Here is a 16,137-nt window from a genome sequence, read left to right on the forward strand (position 1 = left end):
GTGCATGCAGACCAAGCGCTGCTCTCAAAAGAAGCATCCTGACCACCACAGATGCTGCCCGCAGCCCCCCAACGCCTCTGCCATTCCGAGTGGCAAAAAAGGAGCTGCTGCAAATAAATACCTTTTTCTATCTTTAAGATTTTCATTATAGAAAATTTCCAATGCAAAAATAGTAAGATAAAAATGTAACAAACACCCACAAGTCCCTCGTCTCAGTATCAACAATCACCAGCTCATGCAATTTGCATTCCACCCGAATCCCCACCCACGCCCAGAAGCACCCAGAGCATGACATCTGTCACACATCTCCCCACGTGCACCTCTAAATGGGCTCTTTCCCAACATGACCACGCTGCCCACACCACAGCACATACTTCTTACACCATCACACGCCCAGCCAGGGTTAGCATTTCCCTGTTGTCTCCTGTTCCCCAAGTCTGCTAGATAGGGACGCAAGGGAGGCTTCCCTGAGCCAGGGCAGGCCATGTGTCCATCAGGGCACCCTACATCCACTGGCTGAAGACTCCCACCTGTCCTGTGCCTTCTCACTCTCTGATCTTGCTGACTGTGCCCCTGACCCTGTCACCTGGCATGGGGACAAGTGTCCCTGGCCATCTCCCTTCTTACTGACCATGACCCAAGCACACTGATTCATGAGGACCATAGCCAAAAAGGGAGGCCTCCGGTATCACTCCTCTTCACTCTGGGGCTGGGACCGGCACCAGGATATGTCCATAGAGAAAGCTGCCTACGGTGACAGACAGAAGTGCCTGGCTTCCCTCCCATCGCAGCATCAAGATGAGGGCCACAGCACCCTCTGATGTGGACGCAGGGGTGGCTTTTTGAGAGCCTGGAGTCTTTTCCTGGAATGTTAAAATTACAACGCATGGACTCACACACATTTCCTGGTGCCTGGCCCTGCAGGGATCCTGCCCAGTCCTGGATGTGGGTACTGGTGCTCAGTGAGTGGTCTCTGCAGGGAAACCCAGTGCTCCTCAGGTGGACAGGTCTGAGGAACCTCGTGCCACCTGCTGCTGGAAGCCACATGACTTCTGGATGGGAGTTCGTTGCCTGTTCTGGCCGCTCCTGTCGTCTGGCCAAAGTCACATCAAAGTTTTCTCCAAGGGCCACTCTGCTCTGCTTCAGAGGCAGTACTGAACGCTGGCAGGAGGGAACTGTCATCAGCAGACACTTCCAACACCCATGGTGACCAATATATCACACTTGCTTACAACATACACCTTGTCCCTCTTTGATCAAAAAATAAATAGCAGTTATGTTTTTCACAAATGGTAACCAGACACCTTTCTGCTGTGTTGGCTATGGAAACAAGTCACATTCCAAGGTCATTTTCGATGCACGGAGAATCCCAGCAACTCCTGACAGCAGGTCACATCTCCCTGGAGCCTCACCTTGCACAGATCTGAGGAAGGACAGTTAATACTCCCATCCAGTTAGTGCAGCAGATGGCAGAGAACACCTAGGCAGCCCTGTGGACAGGCCCCTCCCCAAGAGCAGCCCTGCGCCTGGCACGACAGCTCCTTCACTCCGCCCTCGCCTGGCTCACAGTCCACAGTTCACTCTGCTTACTGGACACCCTTCCATCCACGCTACAAAAGTGCCCTCCCGCCGCAAAGCATAAGGGAATGAAAGACCCGAGGGCCAAACAACGGGACCGCGGCTGTATGAAATACTCGAGCCAGCCAAAGTGGTGAAGAGGAGGGGGCACAGCCCAGAACTGCGCTTCTCAGCAGGGTTTGGGTCTTCGTGTTTTTCAGGTTTTCTCAAGCAGTGTCAGTCATAAAAACAAACGTTAAAGAAGCCCCACTGTCCTGGGCCCCGAGGGCATGTGCTGAGCACCAGTGCTGCTAACCACCTGCACTGTGCTCCATGGGTTCTGCCTTCTTGGAGACCCCAACAGAGGGCGGTCAGCACAGATCCAGCAAGGCACAGGCAGCTGGCAGTGCTGTGGTCAGAGCTGCACAGCCCAAGCCATGGCCAGGCAGGCCCGGCTCTGACAGCCCCCAGGCCAGCCAGCTCAAGTAGCCAAGGCCCCTGCCTCACCCAGTGCATGACAGTTGGGCCCGTGAAGCCAAGGTTCCTACTTGGCTGATGGGGACATGGAGCTCCGCGTCACCACACATCCAGGAGAAAGGCAGGGAGCTTCAGACCCAGCTCTCCTGTCCACAAGGAACATGGTCCTGGGTCTGCCTCCTGGACTTTTCAACACGGGAAGAGGAAGGCAGACGGGTGCAGGCTGGCGCCGCCTCGCCAACACAGCCGAGCACTGCTTTGCTAACCCTCTCCACAGAGGCGGCCCAGCACCGAGGGCGCTCCACCCCAGCAGGTGGGAGATGCTTGGCCCAAGCAAGGTGACGAGTGAAGAGCAAGCAGTCGAGCCCAGGCTGGGGAGCTGCCGCTCTGGAGACACTGGTGCTTCCCTGGCTCCTGCACGTGAACAGGGCAGCAGCAGATGGACAACAAAGGGCCCTGACCCAACCCCAAAGGCTTCCTGTGGGCCTGGGAGTGAAGTGGCCTCCACCACAGCCTCCACCTGTGGTCACAAGGCAAGTCTTTGTTTCATCGTGCCACATCCTCAGTCCATGTGGTCTCGTTCTTATCCTCCACCAAAATGCTGCTCACCGGAGTCCCCTCTGGTTGCACACTAGCTCAGCCCCCATGTGAGGCCCGGCCCAGACTCTGGACTGCAGGCCCATGTCTCTGCAGATGCTAGCCCCTGGGTTGAGTCACTGCCCCAGAGCCAGACTGTCCAGCTTTCCCTTCTGGCCCACTGCTTACTGGGTGTGCCTCAGTTGCTCCTCTGTAAAATGGTGACATAAGACCTCCCTGCCAAGGGGGCCCAGGGATGGGACAGGCTGAGATACACAGGCTGGTATGCAGGAAGGCCGGTGTGTTCTGCCACCATGAGAGTTGGCCCCGTGCCGCACACAAAGATGCAAAGTCTGTGGCCAACAGCACAGGGAAAGAACAGCACACTCACAAAGTCAAGCTCCTATAACTGACAAGTGCTGATCTGGGAACACTGTCAGACGGTGACAACCAGAATCCCAAAGAAAGGAGGACAATTTTAGGTGAGAGACCAACAAGGCAGGAAGGAATGCAGCCATGTGACAACTGAAGAGGTGACAGGGCCAGGGGCTGTCCATACCAGGTTGGGGCTGGTTCACGAGAGGCTGCAGACCTTGGAGTGGATTTGGTTCTTTGTTTCAAGAGCCATAGGCAGCCACTAACATGCAAGGGAAGCAGGGTATGCAACACTGGGTGAGAGAAGGCAAGGGCCCTGACAAGAACACAGTGCTAAGGGCAGTCAGCTCAAGACTGCAGACCAGCTGCCTCTGCACACCACTGCCCAGCCATCCCAGTGGCGATGGGCAGAGTGGCAGCACTAGTCAGTGACCTGCCATCAGAGCAAGGCTGAGGGTAGCTAATGGCCACTCCTGGCCTGCCTGGCCCCACCCTTGTGATGTTTGTACTGGGCTGTTTCATCATCCCTTCCAGAAACTCCTGCTCCTCCACCTCCAGCCCTGCTCCCATGTCTTCTCCCCAGAACACCAGGAGAGGAGGGTCTGCTGGCCAAAGAGAGGGCGGTGCACAACCCCCAGGGGCAGTTCCCAGTAGGGCTCCTGGTGTCACCCTCAGGGAAAGTGGGGGCAGTGCAAACTTTCTTCACTGCTGTGGCTTTCTCTCCCCCACCTTCCTGGTGGGACTCTGCAATCAGGGGCAGCTGCAGGCTTACAGAACAACCCTGGCTCCCAAGCTGCAGGGCCAGAACGAGGGCAGTCGCCAGGGAACGTGGTTTCAGGTGGAAGAGCCTCTAAACCCCTTCCTGGCAGCATCATGGTATAATTTCCAAAGCGTTAAAAGCCATTTCTCACCAACACAGAGCCCACATTCTTCCAGGACTTCCTGGAGGAGCTGGCCTGAGGGTGTGAGGAGCAGACGAAGCTGGCTGGTGTCCATGGGGCAAAGCAGCCTTCACCTTGGGGTTCCCTTCCCTCATGCACAGAGCTGACTGCATCGCTGCAGACGAGATCAGGGGTTCTTGCCTCCCCCACTGCCCACACCAGTCCCGTTTCTTTGGTCACAGCTCATTTCTGCAGCACCTTGTCACTGTTTCTGCACAGTACCTGCTGCTCCTCCTGAAGAACAGCAGGTCCCTGCTTCATCCCTGTATGCTCACTTCAGAGAACACCAGCACACAGGCCATGGATTCAGGCAGGGCCTGTGCCACCGCCTGCAGATGCACCGGCCAGGAGGACTAACCGTCCAGCCACACCAGTGCAGAAGCCCCACTTGCCCTGGCCTCCAGAGATTCCTGTAACTCCACAAGTCACCTGTGGAGCCACACTCCAGACAGCGCCTCCCCACCAAACAAGGGCTGTCCTACTGAAGGGGCCTGGGCCCTCAGGAAGCCTTTGTCTTTGAAAACTGGTGGGGCTGGTAACGCCCTGAAGCCTAAGCCCGGGAGAGCCGCAGCAGACGGGAGAATTTCAGTTACACACGGTTACACCAGCCACTGTGGCACTGAGGAGGCACCAGCAGTCCCTGAAGCCCTGGCAGATGGACGGTATTCACAGCAACACAAAGGCTCCCACCGCCTATTCCATCACACAAAACACGGGACACTGAAAAGGTCCTGCCTCAGGGTAGCGCCTCCTTCAACACATCCTCCCCTCTCTGCTGCTCCCACCTGTCGAGGGGACACACAAAGGAGAGGACCTCAGAAACTGAATGCAAATGCCGCTTTCACTGGATGTGTGGGACCACCCCCTGAACACTGAGGTTAAAGGGCGCCAGCTGGGAGGCACAGGGGGGCTATGGCTCTCAGGCAGGTTCTGAGGCTTTCAAAGGGAAGTAGGACCCAAAGCAGGCACTGGCTTCTCAGCCCCACTGGTGAGCTTGCTGTTAGTACTCCAGGCTTAAAAATACTTGTGAAAAAATTCGCTCCCATGTACAGTAGACTAAAACCCAGTTCAAGCTCGCTTGTCAAGTATCTCTGTTACTGAACCACTAGGGCTAGGTCTTTGCCATCATGTCTTGTTATAGTGCAAAAGTCTACGTAAGTCCAATTTAGGGTTAAGCATCAGTTACTTCTAGAAAATGATCACAGTAAAGATTAATCAGCCTCCAAGGTTTTAATGACTGTGACTGTGGGCTGTGTCTGATGCAGCAAGCTCTATGCAGCTTCTTCCTCTCCTGAGGAGTTACAGCAATGACGTCACAGTCTCTACTCCCACATCCAGATGTGGAGGACGACACTCCTCCTGGGTGCAGGTCCCCTTCTGGCAAAGCAAAGGTCTTGGATAAGCTCCAAGTTCAAGTCATAAGGTCTGGGCAGAAATTGAACACATATTAATTTCTGGCCTGGGCAGAAATCAAGGCCACCAGTAGAGACCAGCACAAGGTGCCTAGCAGTTGCCACCAGCCAGTATGAGAACAGAGCCAGGTGCACACGTCCATCTCAGGTTGAGGGTAGGCCTGGTCGCTAGGCTCTCTTTATTTTGGTGCTGGGGACTGAACCCAGGTCCTGTGGCACTCTAGGTCACACACTTGACTGAGCTGTACCCCCAGCCCTCCAAGGTCTCTTCATCCCCAAATTTGGACGTTTTCTTAAAACACAACTGGGTATGGTCCTCAGCATACAGGGGTGTCTAAGGGTGATGCCAACAATCCCTGTGTAATGTGGAAGCACTCCCCATGCAGAGACAAGGATCCCCCCCCGGTGGATCACTTTAAAGAGTGATCTAGTCCCTACCCCTCCAGGGGCCACATAAGGCCCCACAATGTTCATGGCCTAGGCCGCCCCACTGTTACACAGTGGGGACAGTCTCTGGAGGGCACTTGGTAAACCATCTTTGCATGCACATGTGAGCTGCTGGTCACAGCATACCACCACAGCGGCCTTAAGGAGGGCAACTTCCCGGAGGCCTGGCTGGCACTTTGCACTGGTTGACTATAAAATAGCCATAAGGCTCTGATTGTGGGGGCTACACTCAGCAGTGCCACTGCTGAGGACCACAGGAGAGGACCACTCCAGAACCTGGCTTCACTTTTCACTCCACTGTCTCCTCCTCCTGAATCCAGGTGCACCCCACATTCTCAGAGGTCCCCACTTACCCACCCCAGCTGCTACCTGCACCTCTACTACCCAGGTCCTTCTTCACCTTTTTCCAGGGACAGATAATGGCCTCTGGGGAATACCCAGTGGTCTAATTCATCCCCAAAAGTCTCCAAACTAGTCAGGTAGACAAGAAAATCAGACCAAGTGGGAGAGTGGCACCTGGCGGAAGGCAGACAGGCCATGGCTGCCACTTGGCAGCAGCAACAGAGCATCCTGTCCTCCACCCACAGGTGACACAGTCTGTGCCCATCTTCCTGTCATGTGCCTTCCACTCACACCCTTCATCCTTCTTCTACAGGGTCACAGGAAGTAAGCCGACAGGGCTTTGGCGTCACCCGTACATGGACCCATGTCCCAGTCTGTCCCTCAGCCATGTGACCATAGTGACTCAGTCTCACTCAGTCTCAGGTACCATCACCTTCAACAAAAGAGCATCAATACCCCCTCAGAAGATGGTTCTAGAAGTAGTCCAGGTCTTATTTCCTCTCCACATTCCTCACTGAGAATTCCAGGGCCAACAACAGATCTGCCCAGTTACCTCAGTCCTCTGCTTTCCCAAGATGGAGTGAAAGAGACAGGGAACAGACCCCAAGGCCACACACTCTGCCTTTAGGACACACACCATCCTACTACATTTCCAGAGGCACACCAAGTACAGGCGTGTCCACTTGCATTACGGAGCAAACTGACCATGACAGCTTGGGCTAAACGGATTGTCAGGAACAGTAGGTTTTGCTTTGCAAAGTACTTAGAAGCAACAGGCCTAAGCCAGGTCCACAAAAATACTAGAATGACCTTTAGCTTCACAAAACAGTAGACCTTTTGTCTGTTAAGCCACCTTCTCATAAGGAAAAACAATTATTTCCGAAACTTGAAAAAGCTGGGGAAAAGCCTTGAAGTTCAACCTAAGCCTTTAAGGAAATGCAGGGGCCCCTAAACTGAGTGGAGGGCTGGGAGAGCCTTCACCCCCAGGGCCACCATCTCCCCATCCTGCCTGCTCCAGCCAGGAGTCGGGGTAAGAAGCAGGGAGACATAATCCCTCTTCTGGCTTGAGCTCTCTGCTGTGACAACTTCCTGCCAGGGAGCAGAGCCTGCAGCAGACCACCCTTTCCATAGACCATGCTGGTATGTGGAGGGGAAGGGATGCTGGAGGGAACCAGCTGGTTGCGTTTCGAGGGGACCTGATGCAGGTCTGCATGCCCCAAGAGGATGGGCCAGATGGCCCCATTTACAGGTGACTGATCGGAAGCACAGACTGAGCACTGTGATGCCATGGGCAATGGGCACCCTCTCCCAAGCTGAACTGCCTGCGGGGAAGGCCTCACCAAGCAGAGGGTGGCTGCCCTTCTTGGTAAGGGCTCCCAGGGAGCATCCAATGCATGCAGGCACAAAGGCAGAGGTTCTCGTGTGGAAGACACCACAAGGGAGTGCACACGCCCCAGCTCTCTTCTCCTCTGGCCATGAGTCTCTTCTTGCAGGTGTCCTGCAGGGTTAACGCCTCTTGGAACATTGATCCTCCAAATGTGGGCTGATGCTAGGCTCCACTGGGCGGATTTAGGCTGGGAATGACAACATGCATTCTACCCAGGTGACTAGAAAAAGTCCCAGGGACCCTCAGTGGGACACTGTACAGTGCTGAGGGCTCTGTCCCTACCTTGGGAAGCCTTGCTGCCAGTCTGGACCTTTTCTTCCTCTGCCTCTGCAGCCCTCAGTCCCCACCTCCCCTCACCATGCCTGTCAGGTCAGGCCACAGTCGTCTTTCGCTCTCAGCCACATCTCAGGCCCCCTCCTCCTGCCCTGACCTGGCTGACAGCCAGTCCTTTTGAGCAACCTCATTTAGTTACTTACACCATCAGGTATGGATTTTACTGTCTCACTTTCACCAAGTTGCAAGGACAATTTTCAGGGCTCCCTACATGCTGGCTGTGCTACATAACGGCTTGCATATTTGAATCTGGTTATAACTTAAACATTTCAGATACTAAGCTGAAAATGTCAAAACGATACACACAAAAAAGGTGACAAAAGTTTTGCCAAGGCTACCAGCATTTTCATTTACATATGTTTCTGTTACTGAATAAAAACAAGAACTGAAAAGTCCTCTATATTACTGAATGACTCGTTTTCCCCAAAATCAAAGCTTAAAAAAAAAAAGAAAGAAAAGAAAGAAAAAGAAGAAAAAAGCAAGCCCAGTAGTCCTTTTTTCTAGTCTCTGGTCCCAGGTCTGCCTAGGGACTTATGGAAAACTTGAGATCCAAGAGAACAAAACCATTAGAACCAAAACACCTCAACACTGAAATAAGAGAAGAACACATTCTAAAGACAGCCATTTATAATTGCATACTTGAAAAAGTTTCGTTATAAATCTGTCTGAATATGAGAAAAATACAGCAGGGTTAGATATAAGACACAAAAACAAAGGTGCAGGAAAGAAGAGTAACAATTTGTCACAGCTCTCACCCAGTGAAATCTGTAATTAGGGGTTAGCACAGCAGTAGCGAGTTGGTCCTGACAAACCTCACTCTTGCTGGGGAGGAACTCTACTGCCAATCCATTTAAATTCCACGTTATTTACAACGCGGTGGGTATGCTGAAGGCGGATGGAAATGCCCCTACACTACGATTCTGCCATCTAGAGCCAGAGGACAACTTCAGGACTGAGTAATGATTCGCTGCAACAAGAAAGTGCGAATCAGTAAAGTGCGGTAATAGTACCAGGAATTTGATGGATGAGAGGTTTCTCAAAAGCTGCGGTCTGTGAACAAGGAATCTACCAACAAGATGCTCTGCAGGTCTTTCGCCTCTACAAAGCACTCCCCAGAGTCTCCGGTTTCTAAGTTGTGGCTTATTCTGAAACCCACCACTTGATCAGCCATCCGAACCAGGAAGAGAACGACAACGATTTTAAGGGAAAGGGGTGGCTAGAGGTCTGGAAGGGAATGACGTATCCTCAAAACCGGGGTGCTAGGCTCAGAAACGGAAGTGCTGGGGACGCGGGTGCGGGTCAGGAAACAGCAGGAGAGACGGGGGCGGCCGGCGAAGCTCTCGCGGGCAGAAAAGCAGGTGCTGCGCGGGGCGGCGACTCCGCGGGCGCCGGGAAGGGCGCCTTCTGCTCCCCGCGCCGCCGGCTCGCTCCGCGAAGGCCCGGGCGGCGGGCCCGAGAGCGCGCCGGCGCGCGGGACCCTCACCTCGCACGTCCCCGGCCAGCGCCCGCCAGGTGGGCGCGTAGCCGATGCAGTGGCCGCACCACGAGGAGTAGAACTGCACTAGCCACGCGGCCGAGCTGTTGGCCGTGGCCCCGCGCACGCTGCCGCTGTCCAGCACCCACACGGCGTCCTCGCCCGCGCGGTACAGCCGCGCCGCGCCGCCCGCCCCCGGTCCCGCCGTCGCCGCCGCCAGCAGCACCAGCAGCCGCGGCAGCCGCGCGGCCCGAGACGGGGGCGGGCGCGGCGCTCGGGCTCCGGAGCGGTGCGCCGCCGCCCCGGACGCCGCCATGTTGGGAGTGCCACCGGCGCGCCGACCTTTCACCCTGGCAACCGCCGTCACGTGGTCGCGAGCGTCGGCTCCGCCCCTCGCGTCGGGTCCGGCCCTTTGCTGGCTCTCCCCGCCCCCTGGGGTTGGCCCCGCCCATCGACACGGTAGCCCCGCCCCTGAGCTCGGCCCCTCTACGCTACAGGGCCCGCCCTCCTGCGACTGGCTGTGTCTGAGACCCCCTCTTGGGTGCTTGCCGCCTGGGCCCACTGGGAGTGGGGCTGGGAGTGGGGCTGGCCCAGGTATTTTTTTTTTTGTACTGGAGGTTGAACCCACGGGCGCTTAACCACCGAGCCACGGCCCCATTCCTTTTAAATATTTTATTAGAGACATGGTCTCACTGAGTTGCTTAGCGCCTCCACGTTGCTGAGGCTGGCTTTGAACTCGAAATCCTCCTGCCTCAGCCTCCCTAGCACCTGGGATTACAGGCATGGGCCATCTCGCTGGCAGGGTTGCCAGATTTAGCAAATGAAAATATACTATGCAAGGTTAAAGGTGAATTTCAGATTAACAGTATAAACAGTGAGTTGGGATTTTTAGTCTAAAGTGCAAGTTTTAGAGATGTTTATCTGAAATTCATGTAACCTTGGCATCCCGGGTTCTACTGGCAACCTGCCTGGAGCTTCAGAGGGTCCCTTAATCTGACCCTGATTCTGTCGCTCTTAGAAAATGTAATATAACCTCCACACAAAGGTGGATGGTCACCTCTGAATTCTAGGATGCAGGAGCAGACCTTGGCTACAGTGTTCATTCATTTCTCCACAAACCCTGGAAATAAAGTTGCATGTGACTTTTTTGCTAAAATAGAACAGCAGACCTGTTGGTTTTGTTTTTAATTGTGAGTCCTAACTTTTACACACATCAGCATTCCCTGAACACTGTGGCTAAGACGGAAAAGAAAGGACATAGATGAGGAACCCATCTGAAGGGCAGGGGCTAGGGGTCAGCCTGAGGTCACAAGTCAGGTCTCCTTTCCACTGCTGGATGGTTGGCTTTTAGTAAGTGACTATTAGGATTCAAACTTGAAGTGCATTTGCCAGTGCTGCCATCTCTGCCCGCCCTGTGGCTCCGTGTAATGCTCCGTGTGGGAAAGGGGCTTTGCTGATGTCAGGGTTAGGAAACCCTATGCATGATGATCCACACCAGAGGCACCCCTGTGGCTGCTCCTCTCCCTCAGGTCCCTCTTCTCCCCGTTCACTCATCTTTCCTAGGCTGATATTCACTGGCCTCCATTCTGTGCCAAACCCAGGAGACAAAAGCCGAGCTCTTGAGTCCCTGGGTCTGCAGAATAGAAGACTGGACCTCAGGTGAGGTATGGAAGCCAGGCCTGTGGGGCAGGGAGTGAGTGGGGTGAGGTATGGAAGCCAGGCCTGTGGGGCAGGGAGTGAGTGGGGGGTGTCATACACAGAAGACAGAGAGAGGCCTCTGGATGAGATGAGAGAGGCAGCGAGAGGCCCAGGCAGAGGAGGCACTGTGCAAAGGCCCTGTGGGAGGAGGATGCAGAGCACAGTGGAGGGGTGGCAAGGAGGCCAGTGTGACTGGAGGGACAACCAGGGTGAGCGTGGGACTGAGAGAAGCACCCTGGGTGAGAGGGTGGAGGGAGTGGCAGCTGCCCTGTGGTGACTGGACACCAGGGCACGGGCGTAGGGTCCCTGCAGCACTCCTAGAGGGGGCAGAGCAGACACAGCACAGATGGGACTTTGGCACCATCCATGCCCACGCTGCGAGTGGACCTGAAGGAAAACCACTATAAGAGGGCATCAGGCAGGGGAGAGAGGCCTGAGCCCAGCGTGGGCCAGGCGTGTGGGTGTGAGCCCACCCTCATCCCGAGCCACAGTCTGGCTTTGCAGACCCCGGTACCTGCTCCATTCGGTCCTCCTGGGCATCAGGGAGGGCCCTTGTGGGGCACAGCAAGGCACTGGTTGGGGACAAACGCAGAGAAGGGTTTGGTGTTTGATGGGCTGTCCCAGTGGGAGCAGACAAGACAAAGGACCAAGGAGACTGATGTGAGACCTGCTAACATTCCTGGGGGGTCCAGAAGCTGCCCAGGAAACCAGCATGAAAGGGCTGCGTCCTGAGCCAGCTGTCCTGAGCACAGACCAGACTCGGCTCTGTCCCTCCACGGCGTCAGACTTCACTGGATGACCTTGAATTCTCAGGCGACATCACGCTCATCGGTGGCAGTTCACTGGATGCGGGTGGGTCACCTGGGGTCAGAAGCCGGGCAGTCCCAGGTTCTCGATTCAGTCTTAACTCCTAACATCTGTGCGACTCAGGGCGCACATCCCACCTGACACCACTCTGCATGCAGGCCACAGAAGGGCCTGGACCCAGGTCAGCGGCCGCAGGCTCAGGAGGCAGAGAGCGGGCACGAAGGCAGAGGCACCCTCAGCGGTCGGTGGGATTGGGAGCCCGCCAGGGACTTGTCCAGGGCACAGGGCTGTCAGAGCACAGGAGCTTACCCCAGGCCAAGGTCCAGAGGGCGCCAGCCTCAGGGGCAGCCGACACTGCTGCCTGCACAGCAAGGTTCTTGGCCAGGCTTCCAAGGGAGGCCGCAGCCCAGCCCAGTGGGTTCTCACATGGGAGCCCTATAGACAGCCCACCCCTCTGGTCCTCCTGAACCCCCATGAAGCCTCCTGGGAGCGGGGTGGCCGGGGAAGTTTTCTCTCTTCCCGAGCCTGGGCACCTAGCTGGGGCACTGCGAGGGGCGAGGGTGGGCTACAGGGCATCAGGCAGCCCACTCCTCCCCTGGGGATGGTACCAGAACCCATCAGAACCTGTGGAGGTGGCTGCTCTGGGTGAAGGTCACTGCTGGGGTGGCCCATCCTCCTCTCACACATGCTCCAGGCTGTTTTCCAGGGGGATATGCTGAACCTGCCCCAGGGCAGCCCTGTCCTGCCTAGGGTCCTGTCCCCAGCCTCTGGGGGGCCCAGCAAGGCTGTGGGACTCATTTCATTCCATAGTCAGTGTTCTCTTGCTCTTTTCCACTCAGGAAACCTGGTGAGCCTGGACTCCTCTGGACGATGTCCTGAGAAAGGTGGGGCTTCGTGTGATGAGGGGGACAGTGCTTCCTCGCAGAGGTAGAGACTGGCAGGAAGCACCTGCCCACACCTCCAGATAGCCACTCTGGGTCATTCCGTCCTGGAAGGTCCACCCAGGAAATGGAGGTGGTGTGGGCTGAACCCCCCATGCCCACACACAAGGTCTCTTGCTAGGACCCAGTCACTGTGCTTCTGAGGAAAGAGATGGCCCTGGCATCCTAGGAGCCCTATTGAAATATGGACAAGTCTGCAGTACCAGAGAGGTCCCCTACCCCCAGAGGACAAGCCCCAGGCTTTGCTGGTGGAGGCGAAGGGAGTGTTGGCCCTTGAGTGGACACCCTGTCTAGTCTGCAGGAGTCGGGCATGTGGGGGGCATACCTGCCAATCAGCCCCCTGGCAAGTAATTTACTGGAAATGGTAAACGCAGAAGACCGTTGCCGACAGAAGCCGAAGGCAGGCCAGAGTTGGGAGGTCCACCCTCCCCAGCTCCTCTTTCACCCACACCACTGCTCTCTCCTCCTCTCTTGGCCTTTGCTGACTCCCACGCCATCCTGTTAGGGCTGTTCTTGCTGGAGTACCCAACCTCCTCGCCTGTCCTTGCCGCCCACACAACCTTTGACAGCCTGTCTCTTAATCACTCAGGATCTGACTCTTCTGCCACCTGAGAAGGCTGTGGAAACTGTCCAGAGAAATGCAGCTGGATCCAGTCGGCAAGTGATGTGCAGTCTCTGCTCAGTAAGCAGCTATTTCAGATGACCATCCTGCACAGCCAGAGCAGGATGGCCATTCCTCATTTCCAGTCCACCCTGGAAGTCCAGGCCTCCTGAAGCCTCCTGCACACACCTGCACACGCAATGACTTCACGAGTGTGTGTGCTTCCCCTGGGGGCTGCCCTGGGGGACCAGCCCTGACAGCACAGCCAGCGAGTCGCACAGGATCCTCCTGGTGAGCTGGGTGGACAGCAGATCCACAGCCTGGGCTCCCTCACCTCTCTCCAAGCCTGGGAGATCAGCACAGGGGCCTGAGGCAAGGATCAGAGTGGAGTGTCCTCCAGGGGGCTGCTCTCTGCCCAGTGAGTCCCCAGCCCCAGACTGGTCCTCTGCCCACAAGCTCAGGCCTCCCTCACCCTCTCCACCAACAGTGACCAGCCAGGGCACTGGGCCTGGGGCAGAGGCTGCAGGGACTGCAGGCCAGGGTGCTGGGGATGTGACTGTCCTTCTGAGCAGGGGCCCATCCAGGCCCACCAAGAGGGGCCCTGACCCTGGCTTGCACTCTGTGCCCTCAAGGCCTGGCGCCCCTTCCCAGGGCCTGCTCACATGGCCCAGGGACTCCTTAGGAGCCACACCAGCCCAGGACCCCAATCCCAGAGCCTGGTGCACATCCATGTCGCCAGCCACCAGCGGCTTCAGCAGACCCCGTTGGGCCACACAAGTCCTAGGGGCACTGCCTGCCCCCTCATTCAAGGGGGACCCTGGCCAGCTGGCTGGTTCTAACCCCTGGCTGCCCATGGCTTGGCTACCCACGGGAGAACCCGATCCACCCAATCTGCCTTGGAGGCTTCTGCCCTTCTCAGGCACCCCCAAGCAGAGCCCCAACTCCTGTGGCCCTGGGGACAGTGCCTCTGGCAGAGCCTCCTCAGAAAAATCCTCAGTGGCGATGGAGGTGTCCTCCCCAAGAGGGCCCATTGAGCCCCCAGAAAGCATGGCCTCCTCAGGTGGGGAAGGGAAGTCTTCCGAGCATGAGTCACTCTTTGCTTCAGGGGTGGGAGGTGTTGGGGGACGGTGGGCATCCCTGTGGGTGGAGGACGGGAGGTCCCCACTGCAGGACAGCCCCTTGTCAACTGGAGACAGGATCTCAGCCAAGAAGCCAATGGCATGTGGGGGACCAGCTTCCTCCAGAGCAACAGAGTCTCCACGCCCCCCACACCCAGGCACCTGGCTCCCGGCAGCCCCAGAGTCTAGTCTGCTGGAGACCTCAGGAGTCTGCTGGGCCAGGGGGACCTCAGGCTCAGGTGAGGTCTGTGGAAGTCTCCTCTCAGTGGACAGACTCAGATCAGCAGCCCAGGGCTCCTCCTGGAAGTCCACTGAGGCCTGGGGAGGCACCGGCTCTCCTCCAGATGTGAAAGTCCCCGAGGGAAAGGGCAGTGCTGGGTCTAAGTCACTGGTGGAAGGGGTTTGGAATGGGAGCCCCTGGTCAGTCTCCTCAGGGAAAGCCTGCTTGGTGTTCCCTGTATTTGATCCACTGGTGAGGCTTCTGCTGGCTCCAGAAGATCCCTGGCCCTCTCTAGGGCCCAGGAGAGGAAGAGGCACTTGAGGCTGTCCACTTTTCTTGAGGTCAGACGAGCCACCTGAAGGCCGGGAGCTCCCTGCAGCTGGCTCTGCAGCAATGCCAGCTTCCCACAGGTTCTCCCTGCTGTCCTCGTCCCAAATTTGGTGGGAGGCTTCTGAAAGCTCTGACCCCGACCTTGGAGGGAGGGCATCTGGGAGGGGCAGTGACCAGCCTGCCTGCAGGAGGCTCTGTCTGGACTCCAGGCCTCCTGCCATAGCTACCTCCATGGAGGAGCCACCCATGGACCCAGCCCCTCTGCCCTCCTGCCTTGGCCAGGACCTGCATCCTGCACCCCCAGGAACACCACCTAGCTGAGAGTCTTCCTGGTGGAGCCCCCAGGACAAAGGTGGGCTGAGTTCCTCCCAGGAGTCATGAACAGAGAAATCCCTGGATTGGTTGAGGTCAGCATCTGGGGTGACCTCTGCTTCCAAGCCAGACAGGGAAAGGGAACTGTCAGAAAGCTGGACCAGGGTGGCTGTGACTTTCTGAAATTCCTGGAGAGAGGAGCAGGACAGGTCACTTGCAGAGCCTGCTGAGGGGGTGGGGGATGATGCAGGGGCTTCTGAAGACCCACAGCAGGTCCTGGAGGCAGACTCCATGTCCAGGTCCAAGGGGGCCCCCAGCTGGGGTAGGAGGCTGCCTGAGCAAGGGACAGAGGCCTCCTCCTTGGGGGCCACAGGAGCTGCTGAGACAGGATGAGTTTGGGATGACGCCATGGTTGTCACATGCAGACCCTAGCCCTGGAGCAGTGCCACCCCCACGCTAGCAGTCTCTTCCTGTGGCCCCCACAGTCAGTGGCTCAAAGCCAGAAGGACAGAGGCAGGGAAAAGTTCAGGTGCCAGAGTGCTGGACCTCTGACCAACCAGAGGGTAGCTACCCCATCTGCCCCATCAGTAAAGAGGTCACTCCTGTGTCTCAGCTGTCATTAGACTGAGGGGCTGGCTCTGCCTCACTTTCATTGGTGGTGCCCTGTAGAGGGGCCTGGGCAGGGTCCCTGCAGCTGGGCACAGGGAGGGTAGGACCATGTGCTGTGGTGAGAAGTCTGGCTCTCAGACCACCCTTAAGTGAGGACCTGATGTCCTGGGGCTGGCATTG

At 56.8% G+C, this 16,137-nt stretch overlaps 2 protein-coding genes across 14 annotated transcripts in view; both read right to left on the reverse strand.

Moving 5' to 3' along the window:
• QSOX2 (quiescin sulfhydryl oxidase 2) overlaps positions 1 to 9,674 on the reverse strand; it is a 28,211-nt gene extending 18,537 nt beyond the window's left edge. For both annotated transcript variants that reach the window (XM_079113601.1, XM_079113602.1), the window contains exon 1: positions 9,331 to 9,674. In XM_079113601.1, coding sequence (XP_078969727.1) covers positions 9,331 to 9,637 — 307 coding nt within the window. In that variant the 5' untranslated portion in view covers positions 9,638 to 9,674. The remainder of the gene's footprint in view (positions 1 to 9,330) is intronic.
• Positions 9,675 to 10,489: 815 nt separating this feature from the next.
• The window catches only part of CCDC187 (coiled-coil domain containing 187), a 50,410-nt gene continuing 44,762 nt past the window's right edge, over positions 10,490 to 16,137 (reverse strand). For 11 of the 12 annotated variants that reach the window (XM_079112499.1, XM_079112507.1, XM_079112498.1 and 8 more), the window contains one exon: positions 10,490 to 15,727. In XM_079112499.1, the coding sequence (XP_078968625.1) occupies positions 13,575 to 15,727 (2,153 nt within the window). In that variant the 3' untranslated portion in view covers positions 10,490 to 13,574. The remainder of the gene's footprint in view (positions 15,728 to 16,137) is intronic. The other variant, XM_079112500.1, reaches the window with a different exon arrangement.

The sequence above is a fragment of the Sciurus vulgaris genome (assembly GCF_902686455.1).
Source record: "Sciurus vulgaris genome assembly, chromosome: 15".
Taxonomy (NCBI): Eukaryota; Metazoa; Chordata; class Mammalia; order Rodentia; family Sciuridae; genus Sciurus; species Sciurus vulgaris.